Here is a 17,525-nt window from a genome sequence, read left to right as displayed (position 1 = left end):
ATATTAACGCTTGGATTTTCGCCTTCCGTCTATCCTCAGAAATCCAACGGGGTGGGGACGGGAAGGGGGGGATCTTGCTGTTTTTTTTTTTTTTTTTCCCCCCCCTCATAGATCTGTGTAACCTAGTTACTGAGGCCCAGCCGGGGAGACCAATCAATTAATGAACAAAGGAGCCCACTCACTGAGCAGCGACGTGAGTCTGGGACTGTAAACAGGGCGCTCCCAAAATGTGATCTCTGTCAGTTCACTGCTTTACTGATGGATGTTGTTTTTCTTTGCTGTGTATCTCTGAGAGAGGAAGGGCCACTGTTCCCGAGGAGTCTAATAAATCCAGCGGAGAGTGTTATCTGATTTCAAACTGGAAGGTTCAATTCTGAATACAAATGTTGTTAAAGAAGGCAGATGGGAACATTTTAAGATTGGAACTATTTTACAGATTACTAGTGTTGCTGCTTAGCCTCTGACAAAATGAACAGCTAAGCTGGGAAATTTGATGTATAGCTTAAGATTGCTTAGATCAGGGGGTTTCAAAGTTTTTGCAGAGGGGGCCGGATTTGGGGAGGTGAAGATGTTTGAGGGCTTAGTATTCAGCCTGACTGACATCCTTTGAATTATTTTAATAACTTTACATGCAAATGAACTATTGAACAAACTTTTGATTGCAATGGCATACTTTTTATTTGTTCACATAGAAAACAAACTCATCTAAATGTGTTTTTTTTTACCCAAATGACTGTCAATTTGTTTTTTCACACTGTTCATTCCCAGTTAGTTTGTCATAGTTAGCATGTCTTGTCTGCTAGTCTCTCTTGATATTGAACTCCATGAAAACAGCCAATGCCAGTCTTTTGACATGGAAACTTCTCCTTTCTCTGGAAGCGGTGGCCCTCCCTGTCGACCTTTACCGAATTTTTTATTTATTTTTTTGCTGTTGAGCTAAAATGTGTTGCCAAAGGTTTACAATGGCTGAAACATATTTTTTTGCATATAGTTTTTAGAAAGTGCTGAGGGCCGAATATCATTGATTTTATGAATAGGAGGCGGGAAATTTGGACACAGGCTGCATTTGGCCCATTGGCCGGACTTTGGACATGCCAGACTTTTATGCAGCTAAAGGAGAAGTTCGGCAGTGTGCAGATTTGCACCCATAGCCTCCCTCTGTTGACCCGTTTATCCACCTGTGTGTGCTCTCTGTCTTTCAACACCTTCTCATCCTTTCTTTTCTGAATAACTCTTTTCATCTTGCTAAGCACCCTCCACCCACTCTTTTTTGTTTTGTCCCCCCCCCCCCCCCCCCCTCCACTATCCCTCAGGGTCCATCCTCTTATTCCCTTCCATCTTTCGTCTCTTCCCCTCCCTCCTAGCTTCTCTTCCTTAATCCGAATATTGGTCCCCAGCATTCCCCTCCCTGGAGTTTCCAGCTCTGTCTCCCTGTGTGGGAGATCAGGGAACAGGCTGTTGCAACAAGCTGTTGAATAATGTAAGCTCCGAGCCATAGGCTAGAGTTTCAGTTAACCGTTTGATCTCTGATCACACAGCGGGTTAGGTGGACACATAATAGATGACAGTTTGACACTTGGGCGAAGCAGCATGAAGGCCGGCTTCGCTCCATCCAGCCCTCACCTAAAGGGTAAAGTTCCCCCCATCCGGATTCATTGCCTGTGCCTTTGTAAGCAGGAACACACTTAGCACCCCCAGCCTTTGTTATTCTAACTCTGATTTATAATTAAAGTGTTGGAAAAGGCCATGCTAAATAATTGATACCGGAGCAAAGTTGTCCTGATATTCTGAACCCACATGCACTCCATATTTTTACTGACACTGAAGATAAAAGATGTACCCTTTTGCTTCTTTTATGGTCAGTTTGCCCTGATTTAACATGGCACCTATGTTACAAGCCGACAGATGTGCTACTGCAGCCTTTTCATTCAGCATTATTTTATCTTTTTTGTGTGGCGTTAGGTAAAAAAAAAAAAAAAACACAATGTTGAGAATGTGAGCTAGAACTTTGTATTTTAATTGAAATAATGCATTTTTATGATTACATGTGCAGCCACATATGTCTAAATTTAATTCAGCTGCATTTTCTTACCTTTAAATCAGTACAAGTGGAGGAATCAAAAATTGTCAGAATTACAGTCCTGCACTTGCACACATCTGGTACAGCTGTGTTTGTGCACGTTGTGATGACAATTTATTCTGTGTGTAAACGGCTTCTGCTGCGTCACGCCACCTGCTTTAATGCGACTTCCAACTGCACACTTGTAAATCCAATTTGGGCCATTTTTATGATGAATTTTGGTTGAAAAATGTATCCTACTAATGCAGAGGAAAGCTTGAAGCGAAAGGAAACTCCTTTTAGTTGTATGGTCAAAGTACATGCTTTTGCAAGTGATGGTGCAAGCATGTTAAAAAGGTTTGAGCACCGTGGCAAGATCATAAAATTTAAGGCATGTTCACCCGTTTGCTGCCAAAATGTGGTTTCACATTTATGCTATGAGGTTTCATTTAATAAAGCTTTATTACACCAAAAGTAGCGCCGAAATCCAAGTATTGTTAGCATCTTCTTTTTTTTCTTTTGGAGACTGTGACTTTTTGCAGCTGCTGTCAGGAAAACCACCAATTCAGAATTGCAAATGAAAATCAAATCAAATTTGGTGAAAACCCTGTTACCTTTACACACACACTCACCCTAATGCATCTCAGAATCGACCGTTCGCCATGCCGCTACAGTTTGTATCGGGGACATGAGCGGGGTGTGCATTTTCTGTCTCAGAAAAAGAAAATTCTTGCCCACACACAAGGTCTTATTAACTCTTTTGTAATCAATACAGATCCCCCCCTTTCCTGAAGTGCTTCTAGTTAGCTTTCAAGCCTCATATCCTGAGGCCGGGGTTTATCGATCTGCCGACCTGATTGGAAGTTTCCCCTCAGGAGGTGAAGGATGGCAGTGGGACAACGGATGTCTTAAGTGGAGTCTTCACGACTGGATCATCTTCCTCCTCCCCCACCATGAAGGCACACCTGCTATAGCTAGCGGGGGGGGGGGGGGGGGGGTGTTGCCAGTCTGTGTGGCTGTTCAGATGGATTGTGTGTGTGTGAGACAGACTGGAAATGGCCGTTAGTGTGCTCAGAAGAGCAAATGGCTGAGAGGCGTAACAAATGAGAAATGTGTTACATAGGGTTTATGGTGACGGCGTGTGCCTGACTGCTTTGACTCTGGTAGCTGCCGGCCTGTTCTGGACGACTGGCAAAAGGCAGAATTGAGATTTTAGGGACTAAGATTTGAAGTTGTCATATTTTAATTTAATTTCCTTAAATTTATAGAGCCTTTAATCCAGTTGTTGGTACTTCTAACATGTTCTCGTGGTATTGTTCTCATGATGGAGGACATCTATAAAGAAAATTAAGAATAAACTTGCATTTCTAAATCTTTTTTTAGTCAAACCTTTGGGAATCAGGAGGAGGTGGAAAAAGGCAGGTAGAAAAAGCTTGTAGCGGTGCTGCAGAAGCTTCGATGGCAGAACACAAGCTAGTGGGAGAGCGTGTAAACAAAGGGATGACGGGAAGGGGGGCATGCTTACTCTGCACTATCAGTCAACAAGTCAGAGGTGAGTTTCTAATGAACTCCTGCCGCTCTGCAGAAATTATGTCCTAAAAAGCCAATTTTAGCTAAAAACCGAATAATTATAGTTAAAAAACCACTGGAGACTCTTTTAAAATGGATTTAAAGATGATGGGGGTGGGACTTTAATCCCTGCTGATTTGCATAGACACATTCGGACTTAAGTGTCCACACTGGAGCAAGCATTTACGTGGACGCCAATAAACTGTCAGGAGGAATGTGTGTCTGGGTGAGATGCTCCACAGTGGCATTTAATCCATAACTCAGAGCAGCAGCTTTTCAGTGTTAAAAAGACATGTTGCCTTCCCCTCTGACGCGAATACAAACCCTCCCCTCTTTTTTCTAAGCTGCCCTAAGTCTCCTCTCAATGTCTTGAAAAGAATAATGAAACATAGCTTGGTTAGAAAGTGTCTACACAATTCATTTAGCGTCTGAAAGCTTGACCATGTGCACTTCCCTGACTGCCCCCTTCTGTAAACTGATATATATATATATGTATATATATATATGTGTATATGTGTGTGTGTGTGTGTGTGTGTGTATGGGGGTGTGTGTGTGTGCATTTGTGTGTGTGGTGTCACAGTTGGATACACAGCAGCTGTAAAGGCGGTAGTGAAGAGGGGAAATGGGAATAGCCAGCACAGTAGACAGAGCCCAGATAGACCTGTCAGTTCTGTGACACCCACGCATGCCTCACACTCTGCTCCGGGAGGAGCAGAGGAGAGAAAAGCAGCTCTGCCGGCCACAGGTAGAGTACTTTAGTGAAGATCTGAAGCCGGAAAGTTAACACCGAAGAGATGATGGCGGCCAACGGCATCGCCGAGGGAATACTAGAAAACCATTTGGGGAAAGCAGACCTGCCAGAAAGCAATCTCTGCTTTCTCAACTTCTATAACTTCTCTTTCCCAAAAAGGAAAATTCACATGTTAGTGATGATTGAGAGTATCAATATTGATTGTTAAAACAAACTTGCTGACAAATCTTATAAATATAAATGTTTTTTCTTGATTTGGGATCAGACATATTTGGGTCCCTCCTACACTGCACCCTAGCTAACATGTTCTCAATATTAAGTGTACATTAAACATTTGTATGATTAAAAATAAGCTTGCAATGTATTATTTCAATCACACGTTTCTCTAAGCGTAGTATGAAGTCATTCAGCTATTAAAATATTGAAGAGGAATTACCATATCTCATTGGAGGATGTGTGAGGTGACACTTGCCTGTGACTTCTGTGCAATATTGTGTGTCGCTTAGTGAAGAACATTGATTTGATACATGAACTTTTGCTTATCTTGGGGCTCTGTTTGCTTTGCACCGGCTTAGTTTACCGGCTGGCTTTAAATGAGCGAGTAGTCGGCTGCGTGGAAAGCCCTGCTTTTAGGCCCTTTGCAAAATTGCACAGATGCTCTTAGTGTAATGAAATGCAAGTTTAATGTTATCTGCTGACTCCCGGTGCGACAGATGTGTGGACTCCAACATGGTGACTGGAGGACATGTGGTAAAACGACTTCCATCTTCTCTCTCTGTAAATTTGCTGAAATCTAAAGCTTTAATAGAGGCACAGGAACTTTATTTTGAAAGTGGCGTCTGGTCTACATCATCCACCCTGCTCTCTGGCATTTGCTGCATGTAAGAGTCTTTAACATGACATGAAGCTGTCACGTCTTTCAACACACCATTAGGTGTATAACCTAAAACCTACGAATAATTTGGAGATTTTCTTGGTGATTTCTTTTATCCCATTTGTTCATTTTTCTTTTGGTTTTGCTATTATTCATTTGAAGAAAAACCTGAGATTGTTCTTCTCTGTTTCTCTGCGTTGTAGAAAATTAGGACTCATTAGATTTACGTTTGTGTGTTTTCAAATTGTGTCTTAAAGCTCAGAGATTGTAGGAGAAACACATGGGGTTGTGTTACTGTCAAAAAAGTGGGCCATGAACCCAGCCCTACTTACTTCGCTATAATAGCAGTCGTAAGGGAAAAAAGAAAGAGATAAAGCTTCAGTTGAACAAAAAAACTCAAAACCTCGCCAGTAGTATAATGGGATTTCATGATTGGGCCAACAACCGAGGCTGTAATTGGGTTTATTACCATTAGTCAGACATAAGACTGTCTTATTTTTTTTCTTTTTGCATTAAGTTTTTACACTCTTGATCCCCTGCCGTTACCTGTAGGGGGGCATCGTCGAGCGCGCTCTCTTTGTTTATGTAAGGCGCGCTGTACACAGATTTCCTCCTCCATCCATTTATCTGCTGTTCTTGATTGTACTTTGAAAGCAAGTAGATGATTATAAGTGTGCTTTTCATGCAGGGGGGGGAAGAGAATCTTATCGGTTTGATCTTGCAGGCAAAAATATGGGCAGCACAACAGAATCTCATTTCTTGTGTCAGCTTTTCCTCCGCGCTGTGATATTCTCCTGGGAACTCACTTCTGCTGTGCGAATCACATACAGATCAGTGCGGGCCGTTTCTTATCAGAACGTGGAAGCAGGAAGATGGAAGGAGGAGGTGTGAACGTGGAAAAGGAGAAGAAAGGCTCCCTTGAGTTTGAGGTTTGGTTAATTTCACCGGGCGGCTTCTTGAATGCTCCTCAGCGACGTTTCATGACCACGAGTTGTACTTATCCATTTCCCAGCGCGGGACGCGTCCTTGACTTGGTTGTTTTTCCTTAATCGATGGAGCAGATGAGACGTACAGATTACGCCGCAGCCCGTCAGAGCCACGCCAGGGATTTTAGTATTGGTTTGATCATTTCCTTCTCTGTTTAGAGATCAGCGTAAGAGTTTTTATTGATCAGCAGCGTTTTCTTTTTAACCCAAAGCCAACTGGTTTGTTTTCTTTGCAGCTGCGCTTCATCCTGATGCTCTTCAGATCTCTTTATTAGTGATTTCAACCGAATTAACAGAAACTATTTTGAAGGGCAACAACGTATTAGTCGCCCCTTCTTCTCGAAACTCCCTCAGCTCCCATGACACACAGGAGCAGTTTGACTTTCACCTTTGACTGATGTGTATTATGTTCATAAGGAGGGGGGGGCATCACCAATTTTCTGTCCCAGCGGAGAGATTGTGCTGCCCGCCGTGCTCCCCCCCTGTCCTTCAGCTGTGTGCAGAGATGACAGTGGATAAACAATGGGAGCAAGCGGTCACTCCCACCAGCATTGATCTAGCTCCCTCATCCCTCCCCGCTTTCACCTCCAACGCCACATTGATTCCACCTACACTCAATTTATATCAAAGAACCCCCCCCCCCCCCCCTCCACACACACATTTTTCGAGCAGAACTGACAAAAATGATAAATGACCAACCCCTTCCTCCCGCTGCCACCACCTCCCTCCGCCTCACGCCGCCTGTCCGAGGAGCCACCAGCCTTTCTCCACCCTCACAAATCCAATAGAGTGCGCTCCTCTTTTTCCACTCTGAAGTGGCTTTTCTTTTCTTTCTTTGCTGAAAGAGTGTGGGCGTCCACCCTGTAATTTCCACACATAAACATGTCACCTCCATAATTTCCTCCCTGCAGAGGACATCCATATGCATGATGTCTTACGTTTATATATTTTTTTAAGGGAACGAGGTGAAAGAAATTCTAATTTATTCCAGTGACTTACTCGGTTGGATCAGTCATCTCGCGCCTGCTGCCTAATAGTCTGCAGTGTCAGTCAAAAATTAAGTCCCGTCTCCGAAGGGAGGTCAATTATTTCTGTCCATTTGAATTAATCAGCCCCTCCTCTTATGTGATCATTGTCTGAATTAGTCTACAGTGTAATTAAATCATTAGACTTTGGTTCATTCAGACGCCGCCCTTCATACAATAACTGTAAGCCTGTCCATCTTGGTGGTTCTGATAAATGGGCCACAGAGTGTCTACTTTAAAAAAAGTTCTGCAGGATCACGGTGTATGTGTGTTCGAGTATGGAACTAGCAAAATTCTTTGGTTTGCTCTTTATTCCATCTTCTTCTGGCTCCATCTCCACACCGCCAGTTTTTCTCCGGGTTGCCATCTTCAAATATGATCAGCCGGTTTTCACATTTACCTTCTTTATACAGATTCATGTTTGAGATCAGAAGTCAAGAAGGACTTGGAATGTGTAACCCTTGTGCTATCCTAGGCACTTTAACATTGGGAGTTGGGTCATCTAGACCCACTAGACAGTGCTCTGAACCTTTTTTCTTCAATGATTTGTAAACCTCACTGGTGTCCATGGACTACATGAAATCTTTCCACCTTTGTCATGGTAGGGAGAACACGTCAATGTAAGGGTGGGGTCATAAGATAGCACAAAGGTTATGATTTGACTATAGGTGTGTAACGGTTTATCAAAGTAGTCGATGAATTGATTTATGTTCCTATGATCCAACCAGATCGATCTGTCTGAGGCAAGTTGTGAATCAAATCGACCTATGCAGTTATAAAATTGATTTGAAATGAAAGAAGTTGATTATATTGATATATTGGAAAATACCATTTGGATTGAGGTATTGTAGATTTATTTTACTATAATGTAAAAATGATAAGTGCATCACAGCGGACAACACACGTGCGAAAGCAACATAAAATGATCAGTCCATCATTCCAGTCCAATTTGTCGAAACACTTTGAATTTAGCAAAGACATGTGACCTTACAGTGTTGTAGAATGTTCTAAAAATGGTCCCTCAATGGTTATTATGATTGTTTGTTTGTACACACATTTAATTTACACTTGATTATCTTGCAAGGAATACAAGGAATCTGGAAAACTTCACCTGCACTGTCAGTACCAGGTATTTCTCTCTGAGTCACACTGGTTGAATTTTTGGCTAAAGATTAATTTTAGGTCGTTCAAAGTGAACCGTTATCGACTATAAATCGTGTCGACAACCACAAATCATTACCTGAATCGAATCGTTCAAACGAAACGTTCTACCCCTATTGGACTACCTCTACAGTGTCATGTGTGTTTAATTCCCAGCACCCTGTGTAATCACACACTCCCACATAATTCAAATGTGTAGCCACAGCGTGATGACTGTGCCTAGAGGTGTTATCTGAAGGGCCATCTATTTCATGAAAGTCTAAGGGCAGAGTCTGTACCATGTCCCTTTGCTGAAATTTGAATGCAGTTTTGGTGTACAGAGTTTTGTTTAATTGTCCTTGAACAGACTTTTCCTGTCCTCCCATTCTGTCCATGATTGCTCCTACAAGAAGAATGCGCCCGCTTGTCTATATTTGAAGATGATTCTTGCGCTCTTTGTCCCATTAGTGTGTCAAAGAATAACATTGCAATCATTTCAATTACAACAGTGCTGGAACTGCGGTCGTCAAGTGGGCCTTGAGATGTAATTGGAGGAGCATAGCTGAAGTGAGGAAAAGGCTATTTTTTTTTTTTCCTCTCTCTCATGTGAAATTGCCTCAGTCTTGGGGACAGAAAATTGAGTTGCTGAGAAATGATGTGATAATTCAGGCACATGGTTTGGGTTGGGGAAATTGTGTGAAAGTCACTTTCTGGAGCATTAGATAGCAGAACTACATTTCCCCCTCGCGAGTCTCCTGTCCTTCATGCGGTGGCATGGAAATGAATTGATGAGATGGAGAGGGGAGGGCGGTGCCGCTGCAAATGTTTGCAGCTCAAATCAAACCGGCTGCTCGTGCATTCGGATCGTCTGGAGGATGGAAGATGGGAGCTTGAGTGATGATATGGCACCTCTTTCATGGCCTCTAATCATCTCAAATATATGTGCAAAATGGACGTTAAATTTCACTTTGATTCTGAAAAAATGGTGACTTATTTCAGGTCTCGTCTTTTCTCTTCTGATTTAGTTGTTTGTACACTTTGACGTGCTTTAAAAATGTGTGCGCTGTGTGTGTTTTTTTTAAGGGGTTGAGAGCCGGTATGCAAATCCAGAGCCCATGCTTTTATTTTGATTCCTGCAGCTTGTCGGAGAGCCTGTTATTGTGGAGAGTCGGTGCATCTGAAATGGAAATGAGGTTGTTGCTTGTCATCCTCTAAACGACTCCAATGAATTTAGCACAAAAACACAACAGAGAGTAAAGAGTAATCTCAGTTTTTACCTCTTTTCCAAGTTTTTTAAATTGCAGTCACTCTATTGTGCCTCATTTGTTAATCTCTTCAAGGCAACACAATAGCAGAGCTGCCATATGCACATTTGCAGTGTCAAGATGAACAGGATTACAGATTAGGGATTACATTTGTCTTTCTTCTCCATCTAACCTTGACCCATGCCCCTATAGAAACATCTTCTCAGATTGTATGAAACAGATTTTATGTTCTGTGAGTCTTGGTTGTTGGAGCAAAATGTTTTATTTTTAAGTCATTCATGCTAATACAGCTTGAATTGTAATTCCCCATCATTGCACAGACCAAGAGAGAAAACTGACAACAGCAGGCTTTTGATAACGTGTTTTATGGATTACTGGCCTTCTTTCTCTTCAGTTTCCATGCCCGTGAACATCTACAGCGTTTCCATGGAGAACGTGTGGTTGCCAAAGCCCGTGGCGGGCGAACACCAAGGGTCATCTTTTATTTTTATGTCAGTCAGCAGCAATGAGGCAGATTGGAGAGAGAAACAACAGCAGGAGTAGAGAAGGTGGAAGGGAAGTTCTGTTAAATCCTGGGGGTCTGGGGGGGGTCGGCTATCCTTTAAAAAGTTTTCTTCCAGTTGATCAGCTAAGTGTAGTCCGACTCCAGCTGATGGTGTTAATGTAGCGACTCCACGCACAAATCCCAGGGCCACTTAGTCTTATTCACACTTTAAACAAAGTCCAACAGCAGTGCATGGGGGGGGCAAGAACATGTTTGGGAGGCTACATATGGAAACTGCAGTGTTGTTTATCCTGAGAGTTGTTACAGCTGAGGACCAGCCTCTGTCCCCCTGCTCCTCTTCACCACTCATTAATCTAGCAGTATGGTTCTGGCCCGCTTCCCGTGATGTGGAGCGAGCAGGTTTAAGTGGCCACCCACCCTGACAAAAAGCATTCGTCTGTCCTCCAGGCAGTCACATGCTATTGTTTATGCTCTCAATTCAGTCCCCCCCCCCCCCCCTCCTCAGCTGCTGTAAAATAATGAGGGGGGCTATTTTAATTGAAATTTTCCAATGCTGGGAGATTGATGGTCACCCTTGAGGGTTTATTTCTTTCCCCTCCAGGTATGTCATTGTTGGACCGGTCCCTTCCCACTAAGTCCTCTTAAAGACACCGATCATCTTTGGATTTATTTTAAAGCGTTTCCAGTGGTCTTTTAAATATGATTATGCTGTTTTTAGCCTAATTTAAAAAAAAAACTGTTTCGTTTTCTAGAACATAGTTTACCCAGCAGCAGTAGTCCACTCATCTTTGAGTTGAGGGCGGGTCTGTTGGCGCAGTGTAAACCCACCCCCACTTCCCATCACCCATTCTGTTTACATTTTCTCCTGCTAGCTTACAGCCCCTCACAACTCCAATCCAACATCACCATAAAATAGGGAGCTGAATTGGAGCTATCCAGCTGCACCAGATGCAGGAAAACAAAGACTCATGGATCTAGTCCTCTACAAGTGGATGCATCAGAAGGGAGCAGAGCAGGGAGCTTGTGGTTTGCCGAACAGCCTTTTTTTTTTACTCTGCGCCTGATACCCAATAATTTGAATGAAGAAATACTCAGAAATGCAATTTTTAGATTAATTTTCTTAATATATGTCCCCCATTTTCAGAAAAAATGCCACAAGAACATATTGAACATGAAAAACATGATATTTATCGGGGTGGGGCTTCAAGTGAGAACTGTAGTATACAATCATAATGCTTCTTAGATCTTTGTTAATAGTACCGCCTTTCTGTATCTTTAAATTACTGGATAGTCCTTACCTTTTTAAAAATGTCTGCTGGTCATACCTCTCATTTCAAAGTATGAAATATTCATGTTTCCTTTTTGCCCTCTCTGCATTTTTGCATGGATTATTTTGGAGAAAGGAGACCACAGAGATACAGAGGGAATGTTTTTTTCTTTTCTTTTTTCAATCCAAGGGCAGCAGAGGAAGGGTACCTTGAATGATGTAGACATTTGAGATCCATTAGTCTCTATTCAGTTCAGTTGCTGCACAGTCTTCCTGATCGTCAGAAGCAAATGTTTTTCCAACCTTAGCTCTAGGACAGACTTACTCTCAGACTAACATGTATAGATTTTTGTGTGTGTGTGTGTGTGATCTAACAAATTTGCTCACTTAGTCAACTTGATATCGCTGCTTCACACTCAAAGCCTTAAGGTTTCCCCCTCATTTACCCCTCCACCCGTCGGGCCTCCTTCCTCACACCCCCCCCTCCTTTGCGGAGTCTGAAGGTCAACATCGGGAGGCAGTCGACTCCACTGTGAATTGGGCAAGAAGCGCGGCTTTCTGAGGCTTTACTCGCCGTGTGTGTCTTGTTGCTGTTAATGCTGCACCCAAGTCATGTCAGCGGGGTCATTAGAGTCGCAGCAGAGCTCATTGTGTCCCCCGCCGCCGTCGGCCAGAGATAGCATGTCTGGAGGATGATTACTCATTAACTGGAGATAAATAAAACAAAGACCGTTTTCAGGGCAGGGTACAAGCAAGACCCTTGTTTTTTTTTTGATCCTTCATAGTTAAACTTAAACATCTCGCCATGTTGCTGCCACTCTAACACAGCTTTTGTTGTTGTGTATTTGGTTGTACACATAATCTCCAGGATGTTCCAAAAAGTGCTACTTTTGCTTAACGGTGGGTTTTGGACTGAACTATTCGGCAAAATTGATTTTCATTTTGTAGATTTGAGTTTCTCTATTGGGAGATTTGTGGCAATTTTATCTAATTTACAAGATAATGCAAATACTAATGAAGCATTGTCACTATATATATATTCTTTTTCCTTTCCTCGTTTTTTTCCAAACAGTGGATCATTACTGCATCCTTTCAAAGAAAAGCGAATAAATTATGTGCATTTTTCACATTTTCTTGAAAAAGTCCGTCAAGAAAAACCAGCTGCTTGTCCTCGGTCATCTTAAAAGTTGTTGCTCTTGTCTCGCCTTCTGCCTTTGCGTTTCCAGCAGGAGCTGCTTCCTGTGGCTAATCACGCTCAGATATGCCGTGGCACGAAGCTCAGCTCCCTCAGAAATGAACAAATAAGGTACACTGGGTATCTCAGTGCGACCAGCACCGTCGGTTTCTGTGATGCATTCTCCGAAAAACACCCACTGTTTTTTTTTCTTTTTTTTCTTTTTTCACGGCCTCTCTTTACATTAGACTCTGCATCCCTGTGAAGACAAAGTTGGACGCAACTCAGAGGAGAGGAAGTGTGATTTCTGCCGCTGCGTTTGCAGGGAGATTTAAGGCATCCTGTTAAGCTTGGCTGGGAAGAATGGAGGGAGCAGAGTTATGTACCAGCTCTAAGGCTTCTTTTGAATGAAAGGGGGAAACCGAGAGCTTTGTTTTCTGCGTCACACTTTTAGAGTAATGAACGTTTAACCGATGGAAGGATGATCTTAATGAGCACCAGCAGCATCTTTAAGTTCTTTTTCTTTTTTCAATTTTCCTCCTCTTTAATTGAACGTTTATTTATGGCATTAATAGTAAAATCCTGGTCAGTAATGCAACTATTTTGTCCCTTTGTGTTCCACTGATTAGCAATGGGAGCATCGATACTAAGTTATCAAAATACACTGTAGAGACCTGCACATTAAAAATGTTGATATCGACTTTGTTAAAAACCCACTCCAATAATAATTGTGTTTGAAACATGTTCTTGTAGCCTTTTTTTCTTATTATTAAGGACAGATACAAAGAACATTAAAAGGAAAATTACTTCTTTATTCAATTAGTGGTGAATCAGGAGCTGTTTAAAAAAGCTTGCAATTGTTAAGAACAAAAAAATCATGGGACGCTGCTCAGCTTCATTCTGACGCGTCCACCTGTAGACAACTACATAGGTTGTGAGGAGCTGTAAGCTAGCAGGAGAGAGTGTAAAAAAAGGGATGATGGGAAATGAGCGCAGGGTAGTTGAAGTTGAAGTTTGTGTCTTTTGTAGATATTTTTGGTTATCAGCATATTGAGCTGTTCCGTTAATTAAGCAACAGCACTGCAAGAGTAGGTGATTTCAGAAAGTGTGTATTATTAACCTTGTAAATTAAAGCTATTAGCCAGTTTTATTTTTCTTTTTTCTTTTTATTTGGGTAGTGAAAACAGTCAAACATGAAAAAAAGAACATCAAGATGTTTACAAACCCATATTTTCTTTTTAATATCACAACCTAACATAAACAGGCAGCAGTTTAAAAAATAAAATAATAAAAATAAATAAATAAATAAAAAGAACGAATCACCAATCAACCTTCATCACCAGTGGCAAAAGACAGGGTTTTTTTTTGTATTTTTTTCACATTTCACCAGAACAGAGTTCAATCCAAAGAAAGATTAGTCTTATCCAGAACTGGTTGCCAGACTTTGTTGAACTCCTCAATGTTGTCATGAAGGGTATGCGTTAATCTTTCCAGAGGAAGAATCCTCAGTACCTCTGTGTACCGGTCCTCCATGGTCGGAACGTCCTTGGAAATCCAGAATTTCAGAATAGTTTTTCTTGCTACAAACAGAAGAATTTCAACCAGTTTGGCGTTGTGTTTGTACGTAGTGCCATTCACTTTAGTGCCAAGAACACACTGAAAGATTGAGAGTTCCACACCATATCCCAACAGTATTTTCACCTCCTTCTTAATTTCAATCCAGTATTTTTGTATCCCACTACATTTCCACAGCATGTGTGCATAAGTACCTATTTCACTGTTACACTTGCAGCAGTAGGGAGAGTCTAAGCCCAGCTTGCTCCTCAACAATGGTGTAAATTACCCAGTTTTTAATTGTATTTAGGATAACAAATAATTTGCTTGGGAATGAAAATTAACCGATATGAAATTACCAGTAATCAGTATCCGTATTTGGAATCAGATATTTTCCACGATAAGTAATTAGTAGTGTATCAAATCTTAAAAAGTGTGGAATCGGCCGTCACTGGTTCCGATCTTGACGTGGTCAGACAACCTTTTGGTTGAAGGAGGATGTCTCTAATGTTTCTGTTCCATTCTCTGCTGGAATGGCTTTCCATCCTCAGGATTTCCATGCAAAAGTAATGACACTGTCTCATTTCCCTCACCAGTGCACTAAATGGAGAAATTATGTTTTTGTGAAGGGACTAGCTCCCCCCTCATGCTGCTTCCTGGTCCTCTCACACTTTGTTTGATGGAGATAGACTGAAGGGCTTGGATTTTGTGTCAGGCCTCCAGAGGGTATGGAAATCTATATTGGGTTTACTGAAGGATTTCCTCTGAGGGGAAAGGGTGCTATTGTTGCCAGCTCTGTCTGCCGCTGTTATCTACGCCTCTGCTCTTGGACTGTTTCCCTTCCATCAGCCTGCATTTGGTCTTGGCGCTATGAGGGGGTTTAGAGAAATGGAGGCAAAGAGTACCCATGGGTGATGGCTTCACTTGTGTGGAGTCGCACAGCGCCAGCAGAGTGAATCGTGTATTAGCTAGCTCTAGAGCTTTGTTGTCACTCACATTCTGCATATTGATTATGTGGAAGCTGCATGACCGAGGACATTTTCTTCCTCTATAAATGTTTTTTTTTTAGGTTAGCACAATGCGATGTTAGGTCTGTATGGGGAGAATTGGCAGCTCACTTTTGAGGAGGTGAAAAAAAGGGGAACTTTTAACGCGTTAGCATTGGCAATAGACACGCCACTCCTACACACCATTGAACCCACACAAAAAAAGCTCTATATGCTGTCTGCTGTGTGGGGAACTCATGCGGTGCTGCTGGATAATTCTTACTTTCTTTTTCTTAGGGTCCGGAGATCCAATCCCGATGGAACGATGCCGCTGAGATGACCTGGACGGCCTTAATTTCCTCCCGAGATTATTCTCCCATCAGCAGAGGGAAGCTATATCGAGCGTGGATACGGCCGACAGCTCCATGTGATGGACGCGTGAGGCAGCCTTCCATCATCTCTTCCCATCAGTGACTGGGCCCAGCTGCGATCCCTCTGAGGAACAAGCGTGGACCAGCAGTCCAAGGCCTCCCCATTGCTTTGCCATGGTGACATAAGCAGCGATGCAACATGAAAGAGAGCCGACATGACCGCCGCGTTTCTTCCTTCTGCAGCGGCTGCAGCTGCTACCTCGATGCTGTTTATATTTAGCATCTTAGGAGTAGCATCGTTGCTGTGAACCGTTCCTTCTTAGCTGCATCAGACTTTTTTTTCCCTGCCCACTCCGAGAGATTGACCCCCACGGCGTGTTGCTGGACCGGAGGGGCGGAGCAGTGCGGCCCGAGACGATGCTGGGATGCGTGACACGCATACGTAGGCTGGTCCGCCTCCTCTCTTTGCAGACCTCCCTGCTTTTACTCTTCATCTTTTGCGCGATCAGCGTCTTCATCTTCTCCTACTTCCTGTATGGCGTCAAGCGAGAGCCAGAGCCATTGGGAGGGGGCATGTCTCTGGCCGAGGGGGCTTCGGCCAGCTCAGACAACCCCAGGATCAGTCCATCTCGGCTGCTGCCTCTGCGAAGCATGCCCGGGGGGCCGGGCATGGACCCTGGGGGGACCAGGACAGACCCGGTGGTTTTGGTGTTTGTGGAAAGCCAATACTCTCAACTGGGGCAGGAAATCGTGGCCATATTGGAGTCTGGCCGGTTCAAGTATCGGACGGAGATCTCTCCCGGTAAAGGGGACATGCCCACGCTGACGGACAAAGAGAGGGGCCGTTTTACACTCGTGATCTATGAGAACATTCTGAAGTACGTCAACCTGGACGCCTGGAACCGGGAGCTCCTGGACAAATACTGTGTGGAGTACGGCGTGGGCATCATCGGCTTCTTCAAGGTTAGGACATCACCATGCTCCCATGCCTCCCTCCCCCCTCCTGCCTCCCTCTCCCTTCTCACTCACACCTTCTGCCCTGTCCATCTGGCTCCACTGTCTCAAAAGAGATGGGATTAACTGAGCTTGAAAGACCTGTCTGGTTTCATATCAGTCTCTTCTAGATTTCTTTGTTTTGTTTTGTATTCAAATGTGGTTGGTCTAATCTGGCATCCTCAGGTCCTCTTTAAACAGGCTGTTAATTCAGCGTTCCATGTTTTCTTTGATTTTTGTCAGCTTGTCTCCAGCTCTTCAGTTCTTCGCCTCGTCTTTTTTTCCCGCTCTATATTTCTTATTCTCCCTCTCCTCTCTGTCAGTAATCCCTGAGGTCCCTGTTTGCCTGAGGCGAGTTTTGAGGTCTTATGGTTTTAATCACCCTATCTGAGCCAGGGAAGGAATATAGAGAGAAGCGAGGATGCACTGATGGTGGTGCAGAGATGTCCGGCGGTGGAGATGAAAGTTAGTCCGCTGGGATTTCTCACTTATTGAGAGTAAAAGAAGGAGAAGACCATGCATCCTAAAGACTCTATGTAACAACAATGTGGCCATGCTCTCTGAATCGTGCCCACAACTATATCTGCAGGATTATCAAGTAATCCGTATCTGTGTCAGCATGGATTTAATGTTGGCTAATAAGGAGCAACGATTTCAGATTATTTAAAAACTCAAATGCAGTGTCAAGTTTATTTGAAGGCACCTTTTGGATTTAGGATTCAATTCAAACCTGATTACACATATTCTGACATTAGTTGCTAAGGATTCAGATGTTGCTAATGAAATTTTGACTTTTTTTTTTTTTGGTTAAAATCCGTATCAGACATCAGCTGCAGCGACAGATGCATTGTTTCTATTTAGAGTCTTGAGACTCCAGCTGTAAAACAAAGAGCGGCTTCACATCTGATTTGCTTTCGCTGTGCTCGTCTTTACATAAGACTTGAACAAGAAACCACTTCTTCAGATTCCCCCGTAGAATTGTCTCGCTATTGCTGTCACAAAAGGT

General features: G+C 43.0%; 1 protein-coding gene across 1 annotated transcript in view; it reads left to right on the top strand.

The window, feature by feature from the left end:
• ndst1a (N-deacetylase/N-sulfotransferase (heparan glucosaminyl) 1a) overlaps window positions 1-17,525 on the top strand; it is a 48,444-nt gene that overhangs the window by 19,069 nt on the left and 11,850 nt on the right. The window contains exon 2 of the mRNA XM_004073471.5: window positions 15,453-16,489. Coding sequence (XP_004073519.1) covers window positions 15,944-16,489 — 546 coding nt within the window. The 5' untranslated portion in view covers window positions 15,453-15,943. The remainder of the gene's footprint in view (window positions 1-15,452; window positions 16,490-17,525) is intronic.

Source organism: Oryzias latipes, chromosome 10, assembly GCF_053564925.1.
Source record: "Oryzias latipes strain Hd-rR chromosome 10, Olatipes_Hd-rR_3.1".
Lineage (NCBI taxonomy): Eukaryota > Metazoa > Chordata > Actinopteri > Beloniformes > Adrianichthyidae > Oryzias > Oryzias latipes.
The sequence above is the reverse complement of the archived record's forward strand: the minus strand, read 5'-3'. Positions and strand labels throughout refer to the sequence as shown.